The following is a 25,605-nucleotide window of genomic DNA, read 5'->3' as shown; positions in this document are numbered from 1 at the left end:
AACCGGATGTATATGTTTACTCGCTGTCACTTAAAATCTCTGTATCACAGTCACTTGACTCATTGTCTGACGGCTCCCACTCATCTGTGTCTTCGAAGCGTATAAACACGTCTCCACCTTCCACTAATTGATTTCGCGGATTTATTATCTCCTCTTTTCCTGGTAGGGAAATCGTCATGCCATCGTACAATACGGTTCCAATTTCATCCGGCCTTCCAAGAAATGGCCGAATAATTGGGTGAACCAAGCCTGGTATATGTGTTTCTCCAGTCATGAAATGTTCCACAATTTTAACAGTTATCAGATATCTTAGATTATAAATGTCAGTTTCAGGATTGTCCTTGTTAAGTGTGAGCTCCACGAGAAGAGATTCGAAGTGCTGTTTGCAAATATACCGATGGTTGATAAATAAGCTCAACATCTCAGCCATCACGAGTCCTTTTGGCGGCAAGCTTTACTCAGGACAATATTCTTGTTGATGAATAAGATGAAAATACAAATAATATTGTCAATCTTTGTTTACCTTCGCTTTTTTTCTTGAAAAATGATGTGATTGCTTGAAGTTTTTCGTTGGATTTTCGCTTGCTCATCTGATTACATTGATTAATTTGATTTTCGGGAATTCCAATATGGTGGTTCAGTTCTGACAAGACTGTAAGTAGACTACGCATGCGCGCTGTATTTCAACACAGGTAGTCCAAACAGTTGGTCGGGGATCGGGCCGGAAAGGCGATGGCTCGAACTGTTTGGAGTACTCGAGCTACCAGTGCGACGCCAAAAACAAGCTATAACTACAGGATACAACCCAAAACTTCTGTAATCTTTTTAATAAAAATTTACAAAATATTTTTTCCTTGATATCCAAAAATTCAAACCAAAAAATAAAAATAATAAAAAAAAAAAAAAAAAATTGAAAAAAAAAACGGGTGCAGCGGACCCCGTCGCACTACCCCTGGATCCGCCACTGAATGTCCCTAATTCCGTGCCTTAGCGTTTCTAAGTCATCTTGCACTCTATTGAAGACACGACAAAGGACTAGGACGGAAAGCGTCAGGGCACGCAACTGTTAAGTATGCACAGAGGTTTACGTGTATTTTACTTCATATTTTGAAGACAGGGGTTGTTAGGCTACGCGTGATTCGGGTGAAAATAAGTGCGTGATACGTGAAAATAGCAAAAGTTAGAGCGTGAATCGTTATGCCAGCCCCCCACCCTCCCACCCTGTGAAGAGATAGATTTCAATCGAAAACTAACGGGTATACAGAAAGAATGAACAAAATCCTATATTTCTTCTATTACACTCTTACCAGTTATTCGATCATGTAAAATGTAAAATGTAAAAAAATGTATCGCTATCGAATGCGAAATAAGAAACAACAGATTGAAAAATGAAAGCTGAGACCTTCATACACTTTCTTGTCTCTTTTGATTTGTTTTGTTTTGCTCGGTAATCGTTTTCGATTGTACTTTCGTAAGTTTAATATCCTGTTTCCCAATTATTTCTTGTCTGTTTTATGTTAGTTTTTCTTGCTTCAGGCCGTCGGGAAACATGTGCGCTTTAATGCTGAGCAGGGCGTCGATGTCACTGGTCTGATCCACTCAGCTACATATAAAGTATGTCTGGAATCTCTGTTCTAAGGCTGCGCTCGTTTTGACATTTTCAAGTATAAGGTTTAAGGTTTCAAAGTTTCACGTCTCTTGACGTGGTTCACCTGTCTTCGTTGTATAGAGACGAGAGGTTCTTGAAAGCACTTTAGCGGGTTTCTCGTATTGGCTATTTATGCAATCTTGGTAAAATCAGGATTCAGTTTTGTACAATTCTGGTATACAGCCAAGGCATTGCTGTGGCGCAGTTAGCTTGGTTAGCCTTCTCTGCATACGTGGTTTTCCAAGTCGTGATTTCGAAGTTTGTTGGTGTTTATACGACATCAAACGTTTCGTAAACTCATCTAAAACAGCTCCTTTACAAGGAAAGGCACTTCACTGACACAAAACATGAGTGTTTACTTCTCTAAACACTCTATCAATGGCTATCGAGGTAAGACAGTAAGATGTAAACCCGTTATGAAACCACTGAAGAACAATGTCTACTGTACACTTAGAAACTCATATTTTATCTCGAAGAATCTTTTTTCTTCTATATATAAGTACCTATAGTCCTAGAAACGGAAGATTTTTGATGCAATTTCATTTTATTAAGCGAAGGAATTTAACATATGTTTACTAAATTGATACAAGTACAGTCGTATTATTAACACTCACAGAAACGATCAGTCAGTTGGCTAGATAAAAGGTGTAGGGTGAAGAGCCTTTAGTCTTTCAGGTCGAAACGGCCAAGAAAAATAAAATTGTTTCCTCTGATTTCGAAGTCGTCTCTTGGTTCTTTGAAGCGGTACAGAATAATGCCTCCAGTTTGAAAAAATATTGAAATTAGTCACGAAGATGAAGCCTTGCTCTAACCATATCATTCAGACGTGTATTCAGATTGACTCAATATTCATAATGGTTTTATTTACTCATATTTCAATAACAAAAATCATTTAAGTTTGAGTACGTACGGCTTACACCATTATCAGTCTTTCCAACTGCGTTGTCAACCTTTATACACGTGTAGAAAACACAACTGATAAATAGAAAAATTTGATCCAATATCTTACCGACCTTCAAAAGCAGTTTATTGTAGATCTGAGATTACTAGTTATATATTCCTATGATATTGTCTCGCCTACAGGAATTAACTACGAGAAATATTGGGTTCAGTAGAATATGGTAGAAATCGTGGGTTAGAATGGTAGAAATCGTATGCAAGGCTGAATATATGACTGGAGAAAAACTTGAATTCTCTGGTATAACATGACTGCTTCGATAAAGTTGTTTATTATCATTCTGACATTAACCTAAAGCCAGTACACAGATCAGTAGTTGAGATTGAAAAATTCAGACCTCAGCGGAGTTCCGACAGTAGTTTGAAGACCTCGTTTTCCATTGATAAAGAAAAAAGATTAGTCAAGAAAAAACAACAAAGGATGGTTAAAATAAAAATGAGTGTGTTTTGATTGGAAACACAGATGAACGTAATGAACGTAATGTAATAGCCTTCTGTTTTGTACCAAAATAAATCCAAAGGTCTGTGTGCAGTGGATTGATTATTTCGAAGATTATGAGGTTTTCCATTAAGAAAGAAATAAAATTAAGATTTTAGTTATAGTATTATTAGGATTTTTATTAAGCATGCGTTAATATTTTATAAACACTATAAAAAGTAATGATTGTAATTTGACCGCATTTTCAAGTGCGTGGACACCAGGTCATGTTCTCACGTTCAAAATATTTTGAACTCAAAACCTTTTTGTTTTATGATTCTTTCTTTTATAGCAGCTATAAATATTCTAGATTCATACCAAAAATAGAGCTTCTAGTCAAGCACTTCAGATAAGGATTGATGGTTTTCCAACGTGTGTATATTTGAAATATTAAAAATAATTACGGGAACGAATTTAATAGCCGAGAGACATAATATACCCTCGGAAAATGATCATTTAAAATACAAAGAATAAGGTTTATATTGATTTAATGATGGTTTTTGCTTGTGGTAGTTAAAAAATTCAGTATTCGATAATTAAAAAGTATTTCGAGACGATAGCAAATAATTGGCGTTGATTGAGAATCCAGAGGTTATCTTTAGTCTTTGATAAAATCACATGCACGTAAACAGCGGAAAGCCACTCAAGTGCTGGAGAAGGTCTACATCTGTTGCGTTTTTTTTTTTTTTTTTTTTGAGTTTTGCGCAGGCTAAACGTCTTTTTGGCTTTTTTCCAACTCAGGCTATTATTCACTAAATTATTAAATGAAAACAAAAATTTCTTGCAGCGTTTTTCATGCCCATTGGTTTACGCATTCGCGCAATTTTCAAAATGTTACCTGATAAAAGTTCAGTCAAGCATTTGAAGTTTTTCAAACATTTTTTTCTTGATGTTGTTGCTTTTGTTGACGACGATGATGATGATGCATTGCCGGACAGTGTTGCCGCTGTTGAGTTGCAATGCAAGGTCTTTTCGGGCGCTCGCCAATGCAACAACAAAAAAGTAAAATTGAGCTGCGCAAACGCTTTGCGATATTGCATTATTTCTCACTCATGAGAAAACATTGCGAGCTACTTTTGTGTTTCCTTGCCGCTGACAAAAGCCACTAGTTATTTCGTGTTTCCTTACCGTGGACAAAAGCCACTAGTAAACTGGTAAAGCCATTAGTAAAACTAAGACAATACTCTGTCTAGATCCCTGACTCGGGATTTACATTCTCACTGTACATCTTCTAGTATGGTATATTTTACATCGTAATAGCTTCGACAATTTTGAGGACATCCAGCTGTCTTCCATTGTTCTGAGTGCTTACCATTTATCCGGAAAAATCAGAAATTCTGGTTTGGAAAACAAATGGTATGTATCATTTCGGTCGGAAAGTTGCGGAAAACTCGGTCTTCCGATTGAAGTAATTCACTTTTCCCGCTCTTTTCGGTTCTTTCGGTAGACGCGTGTGCCATTTTTCGAAAGTCAAAGTTTCCCGCTCTTTTCTTGCCATTAGCGAATAAATTTCCAAATGGATGGATTGGTTTAAGTGGAAAGCAAACCTTGACACAACTCGATAATCATCTGTTTGTAATTTCCTTTAATTGTGTTTTCCAGATCACATGGGGTCTGTTGACCCAGCCATCCGAGACAGGCTTCTGTCAGCCATCAATGAGCTGACCCTTCTGGGTCCAGACCTCCCCAGACACCAGGATCGAATACAAGTTTCAAGGTCCAGATCAACACGATCTACGAATCGAATCAAAAACGAAAGACCAGGCCCAAATGCAGGTTTGTATGAGATTAAAATTATGAACTTTGGTTGAAAGGGTCGCTTTTGTTTCTCCAAAAACACTGATGGAGAAGTGTTATAAAACTTCACTAAACAGATTGAAAAGAAACCTTGCCTATACTATACAAGAACAATAATTGAATAACTTGAAATAAGCTATAAATAATTTTATTATATTACAATACTTTATTCATTATGAAAAACAGAATACGTACAATAATGAAAGAGTTATCAAAGTACTTCGATCAGTCAAAAACTTGTTCAAAGTCCAAAGTAACCAAATCAAACTTATATTATATACGTCCAGAGACACTAACCATCCAACCGATAATGGTGTAATGTATTTTTAGGAGTTTTTAGTAAGATTTTTAAAAGGATTTTGCTTTTTATAAATTTCCTAGTCCTTATTCAGCGCTGGCAATTTTAAGATTGAAGCTGTACATAGCTCCGGTATGGCTGATTCAAATCCTGGCGTTATCATAAATCGGTCTTTTCCAGGAAGGAAAGCAAAGACAAATACACTAGTTTGTGTATAAAACGAAAAATCAAACCCTCATAGAAGATTACTTCTGATTAATTAATAAGATTTAAAAGCAGTAGATAAATTTGTAGATAAATTGTAGATAAATTGGATCACCGTAAAAAGCTTTGTCGGACGTTTAATAGTCCTTCGTCAGAAACGTCAGTTTCACAAAGCTTTTTACGCCGACGCAGTCCACGCAAGATTTTAAAACGTTTGACAACCCAAAAATAAGATTTAGTAGTTTTAAGTGAGCTAACTTGTAGATATTTGATATCATCTTCCCTTCGATGGCTCGGTCTTGCATGCTAATACAAGCAACGGTTCTGCGAGTTCGTTTTTGTTCTTGAGCTTTGAAGTCTGGCTTCTAGATTTCACTAAACAAAAGCAATAAGTCTTGGATTATAATAGATTAATTGATGCCGACCAATTCCTGTCCTCTTGCATAGCATCTGAATGTTTGCTTCATTATAACCACATGCCACAACATGTACATTCGTCTGAGGTTTATAAAGTTATTTTGTACTGAAAGAAAAGCCTTACTCGACTCAACTATATATTAAGTTTCTTCCTAGCGCTCCTCTATATCATCAAGGTATGAATCAATAGTAATATTGTGCGATAGTTAAATTTACTCTTTTTGAAGGTTCACTTTAAAATCTTAGAGGAACACAGTGAAAATCCTGAGACAAATATAACTTTGTACAAAGAACTGCAAACATGCACTTCCAGAAAGAGGTTTAGTATTTGAGACCTCAAATAACAGTATATAGAAAAACCAATTAATTTTCAACAGTATTTCTTTTCCTCAGTTTTACTACATGGCTGATAATATATTTGGTTTTTTATTTATAGCTTCTCAAGGAAAGACATTTACGAAACCGCCTGTTACACACGGCGTACTAAAAGAAAAGATCAAATACAGAACAGGTGCAGCCTCTAAGGATCCAGGAAAGGTTCGGAAAAAAATACTGAATTTAGTTACAATACAGCGAAGGGTTGAAACACAGGAACGGATGTTGAGTGTTGAGTGTGATAGTCTGAAGGGTTTGAACCCAGAAATGAATGTTGAGTGTGAGTGTGATGGTCATACGGAAGAAAGGATTGAATAGATGATAATAATGATGAGTGCTAAAGTTTATAAATTGGCAATTAGCTTATTCTTTGCAGTTTTTTTAATACATTTTGCCGCTCATTGACATCCATTATTGCCAATCATCTTAGGGCAATGTAATAGTTTTTGCTAAAGTTCTTCATCAAGATACAGAGTACAAGACGATACCAATCACGTTCTTGACGACGAGGTGAGTATAAAAATATTATCGATAACGATAATAATGATGATTATTAAGATGATAACGATAACGATGATAATGATCATGATTATTAAGATGATAACGATAACGATAACAATGATCATGATTATTAAGATGATAACGATAACGATGACAATGATCATGATTATTAAGATGATAACGATAACGATGATAATGATCATGATTATTAAGATGATAACGATAACGATAACAATGATCATGATTATTAAGATGATAACGATAACGATGACAATGATCATGATTATTAAGATGATAACGATAACGATGATAATGATCATGATTATTAAGATGATAACGATAACGATAACAATGATCATGATTATTAAGATGATAACGATAACGATGACAATGATCATGATTATTAGGATGATAACGATAACGATAACAATGATCATGATTATTAAGATGATAACGATAACGATGACAATGATCATGATTATTAAGATGATAACGATAACGATGATAGTGATCATGATTATTAAGATGATAACGATAACGATAACAATGATCATGATTATTAAGATGATAACGATAACGATGACAATGATCATGATTATTAAGATGATAACGATAACGATGATAATGATCATGATTATTAAGATGATAACGATAACGATGATAATAGCGATAATGATAACGATAACGATGATAATGATCATGATTATTAAGATGATAACGATAACGATGATAATGATCATGATTATTAAGATGATAACGATAACGATGATCATGATCATGATTATTAAGATGATAACGATAACGATGATAATAGCGATAATGATAACGATAGCGGTGATGATAATGATAATGATAATGATAATGATAACAATAATGATAATGATAAGGATAATGATAATGATGATAATAATGATAATAATGATAATAATGATAATGATAATGATGATAATAATAATGTTAATAATAACGATAACGATACTGATAATGATGATGATGTCCGTCTGTCCGGTCAATCCGTCCTCCCGTTCACTCATTGTCCCCCGTGCATTCGATGTCCGCCCCCCCCCCCCCCCCCCCTCGCTCTGCTCCGCACGTTCGAGCCTTTCCTAGAACATCGTTTGATTTCTACTGACATTGAGTTTGATAAACTAATTACTTTTACTTTAAAGCAAAGAGTTGGTCAACACTGTTCTAAAGGATTACTATGCACATTCAAAGGATCCGAACCTGTTTTACCTCGCAATGGAAACAGGAATAAAAAGCAAAGGTGAGTAACGCATGCGTTTTCGTTCCCCACCCCTCCCCCCCTTTCATCGTACTTTTTAGAAATGACGTCACTGCAAAACTAAGGTGACATGAAGCCTGTGAAAAATAACAACATACCCGCCATTGCAATAAAAATATAAAACTCATAATTGTGCAACTGTATCAACCTCTTATTAACGTTATTTTTTCAATTTGGTGACAAGTAAAGTGACATCTCAGTTTTGCAAGTTTTCTCGATTTTGATTAGCTAAAATGTTCTCTCTCATCAGCCGGTTGGATGTAGCGCATGCGTACGCATTTTTTAACTGACCAGAAATCTAAATAATAATAATAATAATAATAATAATAATAATAATAATAATAATGGGGTTCTTCTATAGACCTCCCGCATAACAGAAGCAAGAAGCTGGAACCATGGAGCCCGATGTTGAGCAGCTTGTTTATCTCTGAGCTCACAGTCGTTTTATGTCTTATTTTTAGATTCTGGGCTTCCTATATCCCAAATGATTGTGCTTGAGGACGATGCTCGACCTCTTGAACTTCAAGCATGTCAACCACAGGGAGAAACCAAGTGAGTATCATCAGTGTAGCATGCTTGCTGGTCATGAGGGTGCATATATACACGCTGCATTTTTTCCCTCATGCGCTAGCACTGTCAAGAAAATGTTAGATTTTTTTCTTGAAATGGAAGTTTCTGAAGGTAAAGTGTTGGGATGATCATGCGTGATGAAAACAAGGCACAGTGTTCCCAAAAATCCTTTGTTCAACGCGCATCCCTCCCTCTAAAAAAGACATGTTACAGAAAGTTCAAGGTATCTCGCGGCACGAAGGTTTCGACTGCTATTATTACATTTAGATTGCAGAGTATAACTCTCTCGATGCGATTCCCGTCAACAATAGTTGTAATACATACGCGTGGTCGTCTATCATAATATATATATATAATATCTATCATAATATAAATATTTCATATATATTCTCATACACATATATCATAATATATGCTGCTATTTCTTCCTAGTTATGCAAAATTCACTCGAATATGGTATTCTTACTGCTTGTTTTGCAGATTCCATTTAAAAATGAAAAGCGGCGGGCTGGTTCGAGTGAGAACGAACATTCTAATTCCAGGGGTAAGTCGAGAATACATAGTATTATTATTACCAAGGCTCTGACGCTATGTGTCACCTTGCTACTTCGTCAAAAGACAACATATGGAAACTAAATAGCCATATGCCAGAAGTCGTGTTATACACCTATTTCAAAAAACGTTGTCATCGCCAAAGGCGATAGGCGATAGGTCATTTCGACATGGAAATGGTTTCTTTGAATGCAAAGAACATCGAATCAGTCTCAGCACGAAGGTCAATACTCTTGAAGAGAAGAAGAAGAAGCACAAGTCATTCCAGCTATTCTTGGATCTTGGAATGACATATATCTTATCGATTTTCGCCTATCGCCTATTACCTATCGCCTTTGGCGATGACAACGTTTTTTGAAATAGGTGTATACGTACTTCTGCCAATGAATGAATACAGATTATTGCCTTGGAATATTTTCTTCACTAGGCACTTTATCGCCGTGCGTATCTAGTTAGCCCGGTATCCTTTATAGAAATACCTTTTTTTCTTTGCAATTTTTTATTATGGCTTATTCGCATATAATGGATTAACTAAAAACGCATTCGCTTTCCAGTCGACCTTCAAGACTATATTCATCGCTAGATGCACCACATCTCAAGAGCTCATCAAGCTAATCATCAATGCGTGTAAGAGTGACGAACATCCTGAGAATTTCGTGCTGCGAGAAGGATCTCCAAACTTTGAAGGTACTTGAAACACCTACTTCCTTCACTAGCTGGTAAACGACATTGGCTATATAGGTTTTGCACCATCGCGTCAAGGCAGCCGTGTTAGATGGCAGCGGAAAAAATTGCAATCGTTTTACGCGAGAAAGAATTTAATTTCCGAGAAGAAAAAAGATTTTATTGTTCTGCCATCTAACCACAGGCTGCCCAAGCTGTATTATAGGCATCGGCAAATAGACCCGTTTCGAATTCCAAATTACCGCTGTGTTTCTTGATTACAGACTCATTTACACATGGTTAGCCTCGAGTTTGTGCAGAATATTCACGTGTTACAGTCAAGGTCCGTCGAGTTTCAAAGTGTTTGTAATGTTGAAGTTGTGCATTCTTTACCTTACTGTTGGTATTTGTGAATATTTAGACACTGATACGAGGCTAACCCTGTGCATATGAGTCTGTAATCAAGGAAAACAACGGTAATTTGGAATTCGAAACTGGTCTATTAATGATGGTTCAAAACCTCTATATTTGCAAAGAGACTGTGCGCACGATATAGTTGAGGTGCAACAGAGGAAAAGCGAGAGACCACAACGTTCCTTCAATGGTAAACCCATGGTGGTGTCAAAGGACGCATTCATTTGCAAGAAAAATTAATGCGCACAAATTAATTGGGGTGGAATAGAGAGGAAGAAAGAATACGAGAGTCCAAGTAAATATATAGTTTAAATAATGATAAGAAGAAGGAATTTCATAAAATAGCGTTTCCATACATTGCCCCCGTACCTACCCTTGACTAAGCCAAAAAAAATACAATAATTCACGTTTTTTTGTTTTTAGTTGATCGAATCCTTGGTCAAAATGAGTATCCAGTTGAGGTCCAGTCTTCTTGGAAGCCAGAAGAAGAACGTTCTTTTTTCCTTTCTAAAGTAAATAAAACGGTAAGCAACCAGCATTTACATGATAATCGTGGTAACGTGGTCCTCGAATCCCACCGCTGCCATTCTCTTTTATCTTCAAGTGCTCTTCCTTCTCATCTAAAATACTGTCTTTAAAAGTTATCATTCAGCTGGTAGCGTGACCGAGTGGTCTAAGGCGCTAGTTTAAGGCACCAGTCTCGTAAGAGGCGTGGGTTCGAATCCCACCGCTGCCAATCTCTTTTGTATTCAAGTGCTCTTCTTCCTCATCGAAATAATTGCTGTAAAAGTTATCCTTCATCTGGTAGCGTGGCCGAGCGGTCTAAGGCGCTGGGTTAAGGAACGAGTCTCGTAAGAGGCGTGGGTTCGAATCCCACCGCTGCCAATCTCTTTTATCTTCACGTGCTGTATCTGCGCATCGAAATAATTGCTGTAAAAGTTATCCTTCATCTGGTAGCGTGGCCGAGTGGTCTAAGGCGCTGGTTTTAGGCACCAGTCTCGTAAGAGGCGTGGGTTCAAATCCCACCGCTACCAATCTTTTTTATCTTCAAGTGCTCTTCCTCCTCATCGAAATAATTGCTGTAAAAGTCATCCTTCATATGGTAGCGTGGCCGAGCGGTCTAAGGCGCTGGTTTAAGGCATCAGTCTCGTAAGAGGCGTAGGTTCGAATCCCACCGCTGCCAATCTCTTTTGTATTCAAGTGCTCTTCTTCCTCATCGAAATAATTGCTGTAAAAGTTATCCTTCATCTGGTAGCGTGGCCGAGCGGTCTAAGGCGCTGGGTTAAGGAACGAGTCTCGTAAGAGGCGTGGGTTCGAGTCCCACCGCTGCCAATCTCTTTTATCTTCACGTGCTGTATCTGCGCATCGAAATAATTGTTGTAAAAGTTATCCTTCATCTGGTAGCGTGGCCGAGCGGTCTAAGGCGCTGGTTTAAGGCAACAGTCTCGTAAGAGGCGTGGGTTCAAGTCCCACCGCTGCCAATCTTTTTTATCTTCAAGTGCTGTGTCTGCGCATCGAAATAATTGCTGTAAAAGTTATCCTTCATCTGGTAGCGTGGCCGAGTGATCTAAGGCGCTGGTTTTAGGCACCAGTCTCGTAAGAGGCGTGGGTTCGAATCCCACCGCTGCCATTGTCTTTTATCTTCAAGTGCTGTATCTGCGCATCGAAATAATTGCTGTAAAAGTTATCCTTCATCTGGTAGCGTGGCCGAGTGGTCTAAGGCGCTGGTTTTAGGCACCAGTCTCGTAAGAGGCGTGGGTTCGAATCCCACCGCTGCCAATCTCTTTTATCTTCAACTGCTCTTCCTCCTCATCTAAAGTACTGTTTTTAAAAGTTATCCTTCATCTGGTAGCGTGGCCGAGTGGTCTAAGGCGCTGGTTTAAGGCAACAGTCTCGTAAGAGGCGTGGGTGCAAATCCCACCGCTGCCAATCTCTTTTATCTTCAAGTGCTGTATCTGCGCATCGAAATAATTGCTGTAAAAGTTATCCTTCATCTGGTAGCGTGGCCGAGCGGTCTAAGGCGCTGGTTTTAGGCACCAGTCTCGTAAGAGGCGTGGGTTCGAATCCCACCGCTGCCAATCTCTTTTATCTTCAAGTGCTGTATCTGCGCATCGAAATAATTGCTGTAAAAGTTATCCTTCATCTGGTAGCGTGGCCGAGTGGTCTAAGGCGCTGGTTTTAGGCACCAGTCTCGTAAGAGGCGTGGGTTCGAATCGCACCGCTGCCAATCTCTTTTATCTTCACGTGCTCTTCCTCCTCATCTAAAGTACTGTCTTTAAAAGTTATACTTCATCTGGTAGCGTGGCCGAGTGGTCTAAGGCGCTGGTTTAAGGCACCAGTCTCGTAAGAGGCGTGGGTTCGAATCCCACCGCTGCCAATCTCTTTTATCTTCAAGTGCTCTTCCTCCTCATCGAAATAACTGCTGTAAAAGTTATCCTTCATCTGGTAGCGTGGCCGAGCGGTCTAAGGCGCTGGTTTAAGGCACCAGTCTCGTAAGAGGCGTGGGTTCGAATCCCACCGCTGCCAATCTCTTTTATCTTCAAGTGCTCTTCCTCCTCATCGAAATAATTGCTGTAAAAGTTATCCTTCATCTGGTAGCGTGGCCGAGTGGTCTAAGGCGCTGGTTTAAGGTGGCTCGACCCCCTCACGCTTGACCGCTACCCTACACTTTTGGAACGCTGGTGCATAAACGTCTTTTATCCGATTGCAAATCTTTTTTGCACATAAGTCACATAAAGATTGAATTAATGTTTGATGCAGTTTTTTATGAGATCGGACGTCATAACACGTAATCATGATGAAATATTTGATTTCGTTTAGAAAATAATTTTAGCCTTGCAGAGCGTTCAACACTAAAATGCTTCGTACCACATAATTATATACTAGATGCCTCCATTTGTAGGGATTTTTGAAAAAATCTATCTAGCTAATTATGAGATATTTGAGATTATTTAAATATAGTGCTATTTTGCATATTTGAGTAAATCGGAAAGCAGCCAAGTGAGATGAGACCGTGCATGGTGCGAAAGAATTTGGTGTTATGATCATTAGCAGACAATAGAATTCCCTGAGCATCAAATCGTTGGGAAACGATCAATGTTTTCTGTATTTCTCGTTCGCTTTAGATCGCTTTAAATGAGTTCAATAGTCTTGCAATTTTGTGTAATATTAGTTTAAGTTCTAATTTGTATCCTGACGTAATTTTGAGAGCAATGATCAGCGAATTTTAGAATAATGGAAGATCTAGTAAGATTGACTAGAAAACTGCGATGAAAAGTGCGCATCAAATGTTTACCCCGTCTTCTGCACTATACGTTTTCACAAAATCGCATAAGTCGATTACCTTCAAAATGTTCCTTTTAAAACTAGATACAGAGTAAAACTAAATGAGCAATGACTTTTGTGAATATATAGCTCTGAAATATTAATTTCGGCCGTATGAAATTCATTGTTTAGTTTTGAAGTAGATTATGCACTGTATTTAAATAATCTCAAATATCTCATTATTAGCTAGATAGATTTTTTCAAAAATCCCTACAAATGGAGGCATCTAGTATATAATTATGTGGTACGAAGCATTTTAGTGTTGAACGCTCTGCAAGGCTAAAATTATTTTCTAAACGAAATCAAATATTTCATCATAATCACGTGTTATGACGTCCGATCTCATAAAAAACTGCATCAAACATTAATTCAATCTTTATGTGACTTATGTGCAAAAAAGATTTGCAATCGGATAAAAGACGTTTATGCACCAGCGTTCCAAAAGTGGAAGGTAGCGGTCAAGCGTGAGGGGGTCGAGCCACCTTAAGGCACCAGTCTCGTAAGAGGCGTGGGTTCGAATCCCAGCGCTGCCAATCTCTTTTGTATTCAAGTGCTCTTCTTCCTCATCGAAATAATTGCTGTAAAAGTTGTCATTCATCTGGTAGCGTGGCCGAGCGGTCTAAGGCGCTGGTTTAAGGCACCAGTCTCGTAAGAGGCGTGGGTTCGAATCCCACCGCTGCCAATCTCTTTTATCTTCAAGTGCTGTATCTGCGCATCGAAATAATTGCTGTAAAAGTTATCCTTCATATGGTAGCGTGGCCGAGTGGTCTAAGGCGCTGGTTTTAGGCACCAGTCTCGTAAGAGGCGTGGGTTCGAATCCCACCGCTGCCAATCTCTTTTGTATTCAAGTGCTCTTCTTCCTCATCGAAATAATTGCTGTAAAAGTTGTCATTCATCTGGTAGCGTGGCCGAGCGGTCTAAGGCGCTGGTTTAAGGCACCAGTCTCGTAAGAGGCGTGGGTTCGAATCCCACCGCTGCCAATCTCTTTTATCTTCAAGTGCTGTATCTGCGCATCGAAATAATTGCTGTAAAAGTTATCCTTCATATGGTAGCGTGACCGAGTGGTCTAAGGCGCTGGGTTAAGGCACCAGTCTCGTAAGAGGCGTGGGTTCGAATCCCAACGCTGCCAATCTCTTTTATCTTCAACTGCTCTTCCTCCTCATCTAAAGTACTGTCTTTAAAAGTTATCCTTCATCTGGTAGCGTGGCCGAGCGGTCTAAGGCACTGGTTTAAGGCACCAGTCTCGTAAGAGGCGTGGTTTCGAATCTCACCGCTGCCATTGTCTTTTATCTTCAAGTGCTGTATCTGCGCATCGAAATAATTGTTGTAAAAGTTATCCTTCATCTGGTAGCGTGGCCGAGTGGTCTAAGGCGCTGGTTTTAGGCACCAGTCTCGTAAGAGGCGTGTGTTCGAATCGCACCGTTGCAAATCTCTTTTATCTTCAAGTGCTCTTCATCCTCATCTAAAGTACTGTCTTTTAAAGTTATCCTTCATCTGGTAGCGTGGCCGAGTGGTCTAAGGCGCTGGTTTAAGGCACCAGTACCTCGTAAGAGGCGTGGGTTCGAATCCCACCGCTGCCAATCTCTTTTATCTTCAAGTGCTGTATCTGCTCATCGAAATAATTGTTGTAAAAGTTATCCTTCATCTGGTAACGTGGCCGAGCGGTCTAAGGCGCTGGTCTCGTAAGAGGCGTGGGTTCAAATCCCACCGCTGCCAATCTCTTTTGTATTCAAGTGCTCTTCTTCCTCATCGAAATAATTGCTGTAAAAGTTATCCTTCTTTTGGTAGCGTGGCCGAGTGGTCTAAGGCGCTGGTTTTAGGCACCAGTCTCGTAAGAGGCGTGGGTTCGATTCCCACCGCTGCCAATCTCTTTTATTTTCAAATGCTGTATCTGCGCATCGAAATAATTGCTGTAAAAGGTATCCTTCATCTGGTAGCGTGGCCGAGCGGTCTAGGGATCTCGTTTAAGGCACCAGTCTCGTGGGTTCGAATAAATATTATTGTTTATTGCATTAAGTAAGATTTATTTTTTTTTTTTTTGTACTCACAGCTTGATAAAAGTCCGCCGCAAACTCTAGAAATAGGTACATCCGATGAGCTGAAGAATGAGATTGTAAAACAAAATCAAACCATTGACACCCTGAATGAAACCATTAAAAGACTTCAAGACGAACAATCCCTAGACGGTCTTCGTCAGAGAGCTATCAGTTCAGTATGCACCGGCGTTTTCAAGGATGATTACGATCAGATTGATGACATCAATATTAAGTTATTTGAACCACCACAGTACCAAGATAGCGACCAAAATGATTTAGATGAAGAGCAGGGTCTATCAAATGGCGAAAAACTTAGGCAACGAAAAACTTCCATCGATGCTCTTGACTTACAGACTCCAGTAAGTCAACCAATCAACGGAAAGCTAGGAAGAAAGAGTTCCCGAATCTTAAAGTTACGACGAAGTTTTACGAAGTACAGATTTCAAAAACACAGCATCGATGCATTAGACTTGTGCGACAGTAAGAAAGACGAGACAAAAAGGAATGATTCGAGAAATTCACAAATTGAAAGATTCAGGCTAAAGTTTTTGGAATATTATAATGTCAAATCTGATGGACCGCAAAGGCGGATATCAAGCGTTCTTACACCCCCAAGGCCGCGTCGTAGGACGGAATCTCAACAAAATAACGATAAAGGAAGATCTTTTTCGGCATCTGATGCCGAATTTACAGGAATAGATCCCCAATTCCACTGCGAATTACAAACGGTTTTTTCGAGAAGGTCTTCTTTGAACAGTTCATGTGACAAAGAGATTGAAGAGGTTTTTGAAAACTCATCCATCACGCCGGAATTCGCTGATGAAGATTCAAAGACATTTTCCTATTTATCTATTTATGATATTCTTGAAGACATGAGACTAATTACAGCAACCCTCCAAAGAGAACCAGGCATGGAGTTAGGTCTAGAGATTGCACGTGTAACTGATCAGGCAGGGTCTCCTGTCGATGAAGAAAATGACGGTGGAAAAGTTGTCTACGTTTTCCATAAGAGCGATGGTCAAACTTCCGTTGTTGAAAGCCCCACAGGACTTACAGAAATTGAAAAACAGACATCATTAACGGGTTATCCTACCATCACCAAGGAAGAACTGTCTACGTCTAAGTATTCCGAAGACGAAAGAGACGACGTTTTTTCGCCTGTACACATTGAATCACATGCTGATGAAAGTGGTACGCTTGTAAATCATGTGAAGTCCAAAGACGGTAAAAACTTAACAAACCTCGAATCTCGTTCTACTTTTTCATGCTGGAAAAAGGGCCTAGGACCCAAGGCTCATCGTGGTGTACGGATTGTTGGGGTTGCCAAAGGGAGTCGCGCAGAAGAAACTGGGAAACTAGCAAGAGGTGACGTCATAGTTGAGGTGAGACCACAGGGAGCCCACGCTGTTGGGTTCAAATTATTGGCACTTCTTTTCTTGGCAAGATTTTGAAAGCTGCACGTAATATAATGCTGTAATAAGAAGTAAAATTGCGCTATACGGGGCCGTAGAAAAGTTTAGGGCCTATTTTCATGCCCAAACCCTACTCAACTGGCGGAAATTATACGATTTCAATTATGTCTTCGAGCATGCGCAGTAAGAAATTAGGGCCTTGAGTATGAGATTGACTTACGCTAAGCCCATATCTCTACCCTCTGCGCATGCGCATCTCTAGGTGTATGAATAGGCAGCTGTACTCGAGGAAATGATCATGATCAAGTGCATGGGAAAACTGTGGATTAGGTTTATTTTGCTTTGATCGTTCATATAGACCATTTCTGATGATATTTTTGATGATGATCCTTTAAGGTCAATGGAAGAAACGTTTTGAATTCTTCGCTTGACGTTGTCATAGCAACCTTGAAGGACTGTAACACAGTACAACTCGTAGTGGCAAGGGAAAAAGACACAATGGATTCAAATGGAAACACGGTATGTTAAATTCTTCCATAAATCATGGGTGAAAAGAGGGTGTGGATGGGGCTATTTGAGATATAACGCGCGCGCTGATTGGCTGGCTACCGTGTTCATATCTGATGACAGAGACACTCGTTCCAAAACATTTTATAAAAGTAGTATAAAACGGCTGCTTATGTCTCTGTACTGTAATATAAACACTCTGGGAGCTGTAGAGTACTCAAGAAGCAAGAGAAACACTCGGCTACGCCTCGTATTCCTAAGCTTTCTTCTCTCGTGCTCCACAGTTCCCAGTGTGTTTATATCACAGTACAGAAACATACGCGCGCGTTTTATAGGAAATATAGGAAAAATATAGTCGTAATTTATCTTGTTAATACATTTTTTAGGTGGAGCCTTCCCCAGCGCAATCTCCACTGCCGTCTTACCATGAAGACATGAAGGCTTTGACAGATCAGGTACAACAGCTGGTTGGCAAGGTAACTGAGCTACAAGCTTCTCTGACAAAGAAAGACAAGACAATTGCCTCTCTAAAGAAATCGCTCGTCAAGAAAAAACTTAGAATTAGTTCCAAAGAGAAGATAGTTGAAGGAGAACAAGTTATGGTATAAATGTTAGATGAATGAGTTTTTGCGGGGTGTTATGAAGAGTTTGGATAAACGTTGTGCGCATAATTATGTTGAATGTTCATGTGGTTTGTTTTTAATGGAGAAAGCTTGGTAAAGGTATGTTGCATGTTGTTTACTAAGCTTCATATTTATTAAATACATGTGTAAATAATGTTAGCACGGAAGAAAATATACCGGAAGAACGTGCAGACAAGGTTTAGGAAAATTTCATATTGTTGTGTCCTTTTGCCGATTGGATTCACATCGCTTATAATGCAGTTCGGGCTTGCTGATACACGCAACAAAACCAACAAAAATTTCGTTTTGAAAATAATATATATCTAGCTGTATCTGTAATAGTGTGCTACATACGTTTATATGAGTAAATTCGTGACCTATTTGATTATCATAAATACTTTATTGGATCTATTTTACAACGACGTTGTTAAAATATTAGATAAAACCTTACAAAAAGATACAGTTTCAGTGTAATACACAACACAGCTAATAAGGCTTTTTTCGTATTTTTTCACAACAATCAGAATATTTATACAATTTTTGACAAACTGCTGTACTAAATATTGATTGTTTCTAGAGTGACCATAGTAAATCCGTGAAAATTTAGTAATGCTAAATAGCACAATTTCATGTAAATTCCATTGTTTTCTATTGCTTAATTAGCACTATTTGGTACTATTTAGTAATTAATGTTTCACGGATTAATTGTTTGCACTCTAGTTCTCTCCACAAAATGATATATATATATACATGTGTCAATATTTTACATTAAAGTATAGATTATCACAAATTAAGAAATAAAACTACCATCAAGAGTGTTACAACTATTTTGTGTACATGGAGAATAAATTATTAACCTGTAGATTTAAGACTCAGCCACTGGACAGCCTCAATCCATTTGCTTGCTGCTATTTTCCATATTCTACGAACTCCAACATTTCAACGGCTTGTTGTGAAATTGATTTATCACTGCCGCCAGTCAAGAACATGAAAGGTACTGACTGATTATTTTTGATTGACAGCAGCAAAAAACAAAAAAGCAAAACAAAAAACAAATTTCAGCGTGCAGCTTGCAATTACCGAGTTTGCAGAATATGGAAAACCAAAGTAAAGGTTGTGATGGCTTTGCTTGGGAAGACAGAGGAGGGCTTAAATGTACCTGCCAGAGGGGCTACGCAGGCTAACTTGTCTAGCCATGATTATCGTTATTTCTTGACCAGGAAAGTGTCCAGGAAAATGTCCAGGAAAGTGTCCAGGTCAGCTTTAGTTTTCTGCAGAGTATTGATGTTCTATTTTCTTGAAGTATGGATGATTTATGTTCATTTCTTGACCAGGAAAGTGTCCAGGTCAGCTTTAGTTCTCTGCAGAGTGTTGATGTTCTATTTTCTTGAAGTGTGGATGATGTATGTTCATTTCTTGACCAGGAAAGTGTCCAGGTCAGCTTTAGTTCTCTGCAGAGAATTGATGTTTCGTTTTATTCTGTCAGCTACTGATGCTGTAGTCTTGGATGAGAATGAATCCACCTTCATGGTACTAAAACATAAATTATTTTACATGTTATTTAATTTTACTTAATGTGTAGTTCCAAAAATTATCCATACCCCCCTCACGGAGGAGTTCTTTTAAGACACCCCCCTACACCCCAGAAATTCCAATTTTCTTCCATACAAACTCTGTAATTTTTGTTATTTCTCTGAACCCCCTACTCTTTGGAAATTCCAAATTCCTCTGTGGGGTGTGTATAGGTGATTTCTGGAACTACACAATATAGCTGAACAAACATTCCATGCAGTAAGGAAAATACATAAGTAAGATGTCAAAGACACAGAAAATGTTCTTCTTCAAAATATAATACCACGGCATGCCTGAAAAGCAGTGTTGCTGAGTCGTTTACCGTGGATAAATAAAGTTCATTCATTCATTCATAATCTTCCTCACAAGTCATCTTTAAAAGAAATCTTGTTATGAAAACATACCTGATGAACTGTGCACTCTTGCCAGAGTTCTGAGCTTCTTCCTTGGATTCAGCTTCCTCTTTTTCCTGTAATATAAAATTCAAGAGAATAATTGATTAAATTTGATAGTTTAACAGTAATAGACCTCCTACAACCCTTTTGTCTAAAGTCTTGTCTTTTCTATAGGGTTTAGTGGCCACTTCTTTAATGCGTAATGCTTGTATCAAAGCTGATGTTAAAGTGCAAATGAACTCTTCAACAATACTTTCAGTACTGATTCTACATGAAGTAAATAGTTGAGTGGTAAAATATTTCTTGATTTGAGTGTGTGTGATACGTTTCTAAGTTATGAAGGTTTATACTTCCAATATGCTAATGAGTGTGATGTCTATTAAGGCTTAATCAAATATACAAAATCGAACTGGATCATAGATACAGTATTTAAAAGAATTATTCTTTTACTCAAGGTTTACATGAAAGCTATTTGAATTTTTTATTTTTAAAATGGCCAGGATTTAGTATTACTAGTTACAACAAAAACACTCAAATACCTTACCTGACGTCATCATCCTTAACATATTGGAAGTATAAACCTTCATAAGTTAGAGACGCATCAGTTTAAAAATCAAGAAATATTTTACCAATCAACTATTTATTTTATGCAGAACCAGTACTGAATGTATTGTCAAAGAGTTCATTTGCACTTTAAGTAATATATACAATGTGTGCGTTAATCTGTTAGGTATTCACAAGGGCAAACCATTTTAAACCCAAATAGAAGGTAATAGATCAGTAATAGATCTCCTACTGTATGTTTACTAAGTTAATATAAATTGGAAGTTTAAAGGCAAATGAGGATGACTTTGTATCTGATTTACCTCCTCAGACTCTCCTAAATGTTCATGAATTATTCATAAATTAATAGTACAACTTATTATACAATGTGATCATATTATAATTCAACTCTTACTTTGAATTATCATGACCTTACCCTGTATCTCTTGACATGAGTTGTCCTCTGATCATTTCTCCACCTAAACCGGAAAAAAAACATGTGTCTTAGTGAAAAGACTACTAAATTTGGTAAAAAAAGTAAAATCTCTAAACTAAAACTAAATCAAAACGAGAAAAGTGAAAAGTAAAAGTGACTAAGTATGTACAGTATCAAGAACTCAATGACATCATGGCTGTTTCCCAATACATTGTTTGAGATGCTTTTGAATTTTATTGATTGACATAAATTTACATTCATCCCAAAATGCTACGCCGAGAGAAATATTTGTGCATCAGAAATATTTCTAACTGGACATATATTTAAGTCAAAATAAAAAAGTGCAAAATATAACTTTTAACTTGTTCAAGTCCTCCAAGTTTTGGCTCTATAAATATACAAATAATTTGTATACTTACTACATTTTAATGTTGAGGTGATACGACTCTTAACTCGAATGTTTGATTTTTGTAGAAATAGAAAATAGCAATTATTGTTATTTTCTATTTCTACAAAAATCAAACATTCGAGTTAAGAGTCGTATCATCTCAACATTAAATGTAGTGGCAGTAAGTGTGGAGTGTGTCATACCTATTCAATAGCCTCTGGCTAGGGAGCCTCGGCAACGACTCCCCATATCATAACAGAAAATAAAACATTATTAACATAATATTACTTACTTTGCATTTTCAAGCATTTCTTGGCGTCGCTTTTCCAACTCTTCGGCACTTAATTTTCTTGAAAGTAATGATCATTATTAATTAAATAGTTTGGCCCTCTAATAAATATAAATCACAATTCCTATCTTTCTATAGTAGGGAAACTTTTGCCCAAGAGAACAACAACTCTAAGGGAAAATGTAGTAAATGTTGCATCTTGAGAGAAGCAAGAATGAAAATGAGGGATGCCACATTAGACTTATTTTCACGTGACCAGACAAGAGGATAGGTCTAAGAGGCATTTAAAACTTGTTTGCAATTTTTCTCACATGCTGGTGCTGCACAATAGGACACAGGGTACCCTTCGAGGCGCAAATAGTGCACCAATTTCAAACTTAATTAAATTCCCCATCCCCATCCCACAATCAACCGTTAGAAATCGTTAGTAAAGACCAGACACTGAGGGCAGTCACTGCGAAGGTTTTTTTACACCCCTTCTTTAGTCCCTTCAACGCAGGGTGAGGTAGTGTGGAGAGGTGGTCATCCAAGACAAATGCCAATTTTTGCCAGACTTTCTCCATCCAGCCGAGTCAACCTTCAGAACAAACTCAAGGTCAACCATTCAGAATGGAGGATTCAAGATCATATTTTGATTAGCATTTCCCATGATTCTGCCAAGAGAATCCATGAAATATCAATTATTGATTCTTTAAATTCATCGTAAATGCTACTAGTTGAACTCATGGTAGAATTCTAGTTCATTCAACATGAGAAATCTACATTGTACTCAGCCCCAGCTAGGAAAATCCTGACCAAAAATATCTGACCCATGATCCCTTTTGGGGAATGCAGTCAACTCAGCTGGATTAATTGGCTATTATTTTCAGTCATCAGGGTATTGCCGAGGTAATCAATACAAACATAGAAAGTGCATTACAAGAACCTACTTGGAAACTGCAGAACCTCTGGAATTTCTGCCCTGTTTAGGTGAAGGGGATCTCCTTGACTTTTGAGATGATTCCTTGTGCCGTATTTCTCTTCTTGGTGAAGAAGACCTCCTTGACTTTTGAGGTGATTCCCTGTGCTGTCTTTCTCTTCTTGGTGAGGATAATTTCCTTGACTTCATAGGAGAGGATTCCCTGTATCTCCTTTCTTTTCTTGGAGAGGGGGAGTTTGATCTCCTTGACTTCAATAGAGGGGAATCCCTTCGTCTATCTTTTACTGGAGAAAGAGATCTCCTTGACTTTCTATGAGGAGATGCCATAGAATATCTATTTTCTTGGGGTGAAGGTGATCTCCTTGACGGTCTGTCATATTTTGATTTATTAAGATGCCCATTTCTAATAGGAGATCTAGACCTTGATCTTTGCCTATCAGATGACAGAGATCTTGACGAACTCCTTCGTTGATGCTTTCTCTTCTCATTTTGTTGTCTTCTGTTGTTAGGTGATTGTGATCTTCTTGATTTTAACCCATTTTCTTGTCTTCTTCTGTGTAACCTTGACTCAGACTCTCTGCTTTGATCTTCAGGGGATTCTGATCTGGATTTTCTTCTCTTCTGGCTGTGAATATTTCAAAAAGTAATGAACAGAAGAACATTTAATTTATAATAGGGGGGTTGCAAAATGGCCATCATGCAAAAAAAGCTGGTGTGATCAGCTTCTCAAAAGGCTTCACAACAAAGGGCTTTGGCTTCGATCATCACCCCAGGATCCACTACTGACAAATAATGTATTTCTGAACAGACCTATCATTTGTGAAAAATCTTACTATTATTACATACATTAAAAGTAGCTAACAGCATAATTATACACTAGTACCTGTAATGTTCCCTTTTGTGTCTTCCGTCCTTGCGTTCACTCTTTCTGACGTCATCATCAGTATCATTATCCTCAGATTCACTTTCTTTATATCTCTTTTTCTTTTCCTTTCTTTCTTTTTTCCTCTTCTTTTTATCTTTCTTCTTCTTGGATTTTGTTAGATTGGTTTGGAGCATTTGTCTCAACTGTTTCATTTTAATTGGGTTGTTTATCAGTTCTTTTTTCTTTTCCTCCTCTTTCTTTTTGATAAGAAATAATGGATCATCACGGACTTTTGCAGCCAAATCAGCTGGAGTATTAGCATTGGCATCACTTGAAAATGATGACCCAGGGATCGTGTTGTCCTGGACAGAATTGAATTGTCATTAATAAGGAAAATGTGGCTAAGTGGGTACAAGCAAGATGACTGCAAGCAAGGAAGACATAACCAATTGAGGAGTCAATATACAGAGCATGTACATGGGGTTTGGGGGAGGGGGGGGGGGGGGGGGGGAGGAGGGGAGAAAACGGTGCAGTAAATTTCAGAAATGTTGAATTAATTGAAATAGTGCATAATAGTATGGAATAGTTAGCGTGATAACTTAATGTATAGTTCCTGCTGACAACAAAATGTAGATGTATGTATGGTATATAGTACTGACAAATTTATTTCAATCAATAGCGTGAGAAACGATGTTGATCATTACCAAAGGACAAGAATTCCTCTTGGCAGGAAGGGATAGAACAACAACCAACAAACTCAACTCATATGCAGTACCCTAAAATTCCAGTCATAAATTCCTCATGGTTATGAGCTCTCCCGACTATGAGCCATAAGCCCATATCCTTCCGGTAATAAGCTCACCTCTGGTGAAAATCCTCCCAGTTACATGTATAAGCTCATACAAAAACCTTATAACCCCAATACTACAGTTAACTCAACTCCCCCCAAATCCATAGCATAGGTAACAACATTTTAGTAATTTACATACCTGCTGATCATCCTTGGCTAGTGGGTCCACATGTTTGTCAATAGTTTTACCCAAAAGGTACTGTTCTTTATCAACCTGACCAGGGGTGGAGTACATCCAGTCTAGTCTCTCAGACTTTTTCCTATTAATAAAAAAAAGATGTAAGCAAATTTAATTAAATAATAATTATTAGTATTCGGTATATATGTTCTCATGCTCACAGACAATTTACTGATTTAGGGGAAAACACATGATTCTGTATGACAAAGGAAATATCATATCATAGTCCTAGAGGTAACCAAGATGTAAGCATAAGGGATGTGTGTCATCAGAAAAAGAAACTTGTCAAAAATCTTGACAATCAAAAATATTATGTGACGACGGACAACGTAAACAAAGCCAGACATCACTGTCTTGGATCGATCTAAGTCACAACCAAAAACACAGCCTATTATACTTCGATATCCCATGATCTATGGCATGCTTTTGCATTTCTTCTCTCGCTCTTTCTTCTTGTAATTCTCGTTGAAGCTGTTCGATCTTTTTTGCTTCGGCAGTCGCCTTCTGCTCTGCTTTCCATACTCGTTCCACATTGCGTATTGTCTGAGGATGCCAGCTTTTCTTTAAATTCTACGTAAACGTGAAAAATAGGTATTAGAATATCTCTATTTTCTATTTTAGCTTAGTGTAGGTTGAAATTCAAGGTGAAAAAAATTAAATAAACTCACCAAATCTCCTCCTCCCATGATGACAATACTACGTTTGAACGAACTGGAGTTGGCAATCAAACCAACCAGCGGTATACCGATGAAGAAGAGACTAAAAACTAGTACTCAGCCTACTACTACTCATATTAAAAATATATATATTTCATTTTTGAAATCTTTTAAGAAAAAAACAACTAGTAAACAGTGTTTAATTTTGCTTTATAGATACAACTTGTGTTTTATCTTAGGGGTAGAAACCAATAGGATGCAATATAATTTTTAGAAAATCTCACTCTGTTCTCTATGGCCGAGCTGGTTGACAGCGAGGTCGAGGCAAGAGTATTTTTAAGAAGCGGGGAGGGGTAGGTAGGAATTTCATTTGATTTTCAAAAAATGGCAAATTTTTATTTTATTCTTACATTTTTATCATTATGAACAATAAATATTAAATATATTCATAGG

General features: G+C 37.9%; 2 protein-coding genes and 17 non-coding genes across 21 annotated transcripts; 18 read left to right on the top strand and 1 right to left on the bottom strand.

Annotated features, from left to right (window-relative positions):
* The first annotated feature begins 1,013 nt into the window (after positions 1 to 1,013).
* Positions 1,014 to 18,888, top strand: LOC116307416 (uncharacterized). Of its 3 annotated transcripts, none has more exons than XM_031717685.2 (12): positions 1,014 to 1,070; positions 4,686 to 4,859; positions 6,236 to 6,336; positions 6,605 to 6,684; positions 7,845 to 7,942; positions 8,422 to 8,512; positions 9,011 to 9,074; positions 9,637 to 9,769; positions 10,583 to 10,683; positions 15,534 to 16,901; positions 17,328 to 17,450; positions 17,825 to 18,888. In XM_031717685.2, the coding sequence occupies exons 2-12, from the start codon at positions 4,691 to 4,693 to the stop codon at positions 18,044 to 18,046; spliced, it is 2,550 nt and encodes an 849-aa protein (XP_031573545.2). In that variant the 5' UTR covers positions 1,014 to 1,070; positions 4,686 to 4,690; the 3' UTR covers positions 18,047 to 18,888. The 3 variants fall into 3 exon arrangements, with proteins under 3 accessions (XP_031573545.2, XP_031573538.2, XP_031573531.2); XM_031717678.2 differs by lacking the exon at positions 1,014 to 1,070 and adding an exon at positions 1,500 to 1,614; XM_031717671.2 differs by lacking the exon at positions 1,014 to 1,070 and adding an exon at positions 1,506 to 2,038.
* Trnal-aag (transfer RNA leucine (anticodon AAG)) lies at positions 10,814 to 10,895 on the top strand. The gene has a single exon. It is a non-coding gene; the product is annotated as a tRNA-Leu (tRNA).
* Trnal-aag (transfer RNA leucine (anticodon AAG)) lies at positions 10,963 to 11,044 on the top strand. Its single transcript has one exon. It is a non-coding gene; the product is annotated as a tRNA-Leu (tRNA).
* On the top strand, positions 11,112 to 11,193 carry Trnal-uag (transfer RNA leucine (anticodon UAG)). The gene has a single exon. It is a non-coding gene; the product is annotated as a tRNA-Leu (tRNA).
* On the top strand, positions 11,261 to 11,342 carry Trnal-aag (transfer RNA leucine (anticodon AAG)). Its single transcript has one exon. It is a non-coding gene; the product is annotated as a tRNA-Leu (tRNA).
* Trnal-aag (transfer RNA leucine (anticodon AAG)) lies at positions 11,410 to 11,491 on the top strand. Its single transcript has one exon. It is a non-coding gene; the product is annotated as a tRNA-Leu (tRNA).
* Positions 11,559 to 11,640, top strand: Trnal-aag (transfer RNA leucine (anticodon AAG)). The gene has a single exon. It is a non-coding gene; the product is annotated as a tRNA-Leu (tRNA).
* On the top strand, positions 11,708 to 11,789 carry Trnal-uag (transfer RNA leucine (anticodon UAG)). Its single transcript has one exon. It is a non-coding gene; the product is annotated as a tRNA-Leu (tRNA).
* Positions 11,857 to 11,938, top strand: Trnal-uag (transfer RNA leucine (anticodon UAG)). Its single transcript has one exon. It is a non-coding gene; the product is annotated as a tRNA-Leu (tRNA).
* Trnal-uag (transfer RNA leucine (anticodon UAG)) lies at positions 12,156 to 12,237 on the top strand. The gene has a single exon. It is a non-coding gene; the product is annotated as a tRNA-Leu (tRNA).
* Trnal-uag (transfer RNA leucine (anticodon UAG)) lies at positions 12,305 to 12,386 on the top strand. The gene has a single exon. It is a non-coding gene; the product is annotated as a tRNA-Leu (tRNA).
* Positions 12,455 to 12,536, top strand: Trnal-aag (transfer RNA leucine (anticodon AAG)). The gene has a single exon. It is a non-coding gene; the product is annotated as a tRNA-Leu (tRNA).
* Positions 12,604 to 12,685, top strand: Trnal-aag (transfer RNA leucine (anticodon AAG)). Its single transcript has one exon. It is a non-coding gene; the product is annotated as a tRNA-Leu (tRNA).
* On the top strand, positions 14,084 to 14,165 carry Trnal-aag (transfer RNA leucine (anticodon AAG)). Its single transcript has one exon. It is a non-coding gene; the product is annotated as a tRNA-Leu (tRNA).
* Positions 14,233 to 14,314, top strand: Trnal-uag (transfer RNA leucine (anticodon UAG)). The gene has a single exon. It is a non-coding gene; the product is annotated as a tRNA-Leu (tRNA).
* Positions 14,382 to 14,463, top strand: Trnal-aag (transfer RNA leucine (anticodon AAG)). The gene has a single exon. It is a non-coding gene; the product is annotated as a tRNA-Leu (tRNA).
* Positions 14,980 to 15,063, top strand: Trnal-aag (transfer RNA leucine (anticodon AAG)). Its single transcript has one exon. It is a non-coding gene; the product is annotated as a tRNA-Leu (tRNA).
* Trnal-uag (transfer RNA leucine (anticodon UAG)) lies at positions 15,267 to 15,348 on the top strand. Its single transcript has one exon. It is a non-coding gene; the product is annotated as a tRNA-Leu (tRNA).
* Positions 18,442 to 25,213, bottom strand: LOC116307437 (pre-mRNA-splicing factor CWC25 homolog). Its single transcript, XM_031717696.2, has 9 exons — positions 25,165 to 25,213; positions 24,894 to 25,066; positions 24,458 to 24,578; positions 23,487 to 23,830; positions 22,614 to 23,228; positions 21,688 to 21,744; positions 21,008 to 21,050; positions 20,038 to 20,102; positions 18,442 to 19,594 (listed from the first exon to the last, which is right to left on the bottom strand). The coding sequence occupies exons 1-9, from the start codon at positions 25,180 to 25,182 to the stop codon at positions 19,471 to 19,473; spliced, it is 1,560 nt and encodes a 519-aa protein (XP_031573556.2). The 5' UTR covers positions 25,183 to 25,213; the 3' UTR covers positions 18,442 to 19,470.
* Positions 25,214 to 25,605: the final 392 nt, after the last annotated feature.

The sequence above is a fragment of the Actinia tenebrosa genome, unplaced genomic scaffold (genome assembly GCF_029948245.1).
Source record: "Actinia tenebrosa isolate PJP-AT-01 unplaced genomic scaffold, QUT_ActTen_1.0 PGA_scaffold4__44_contigs__length_22323623, whole genome shotgun sequence".
In the NCBI taxonomy this organism is placed as follows: domain Eukaryota; kingdom Metazoa; phylum Cnidaria; class Anthozoa; order Actiniaria; family Actiniidae; genus Actinia; species Actinia tenebrosa.
This window is presented reverse-complemented; position numbering and strand designations above follow the sequence as displayed.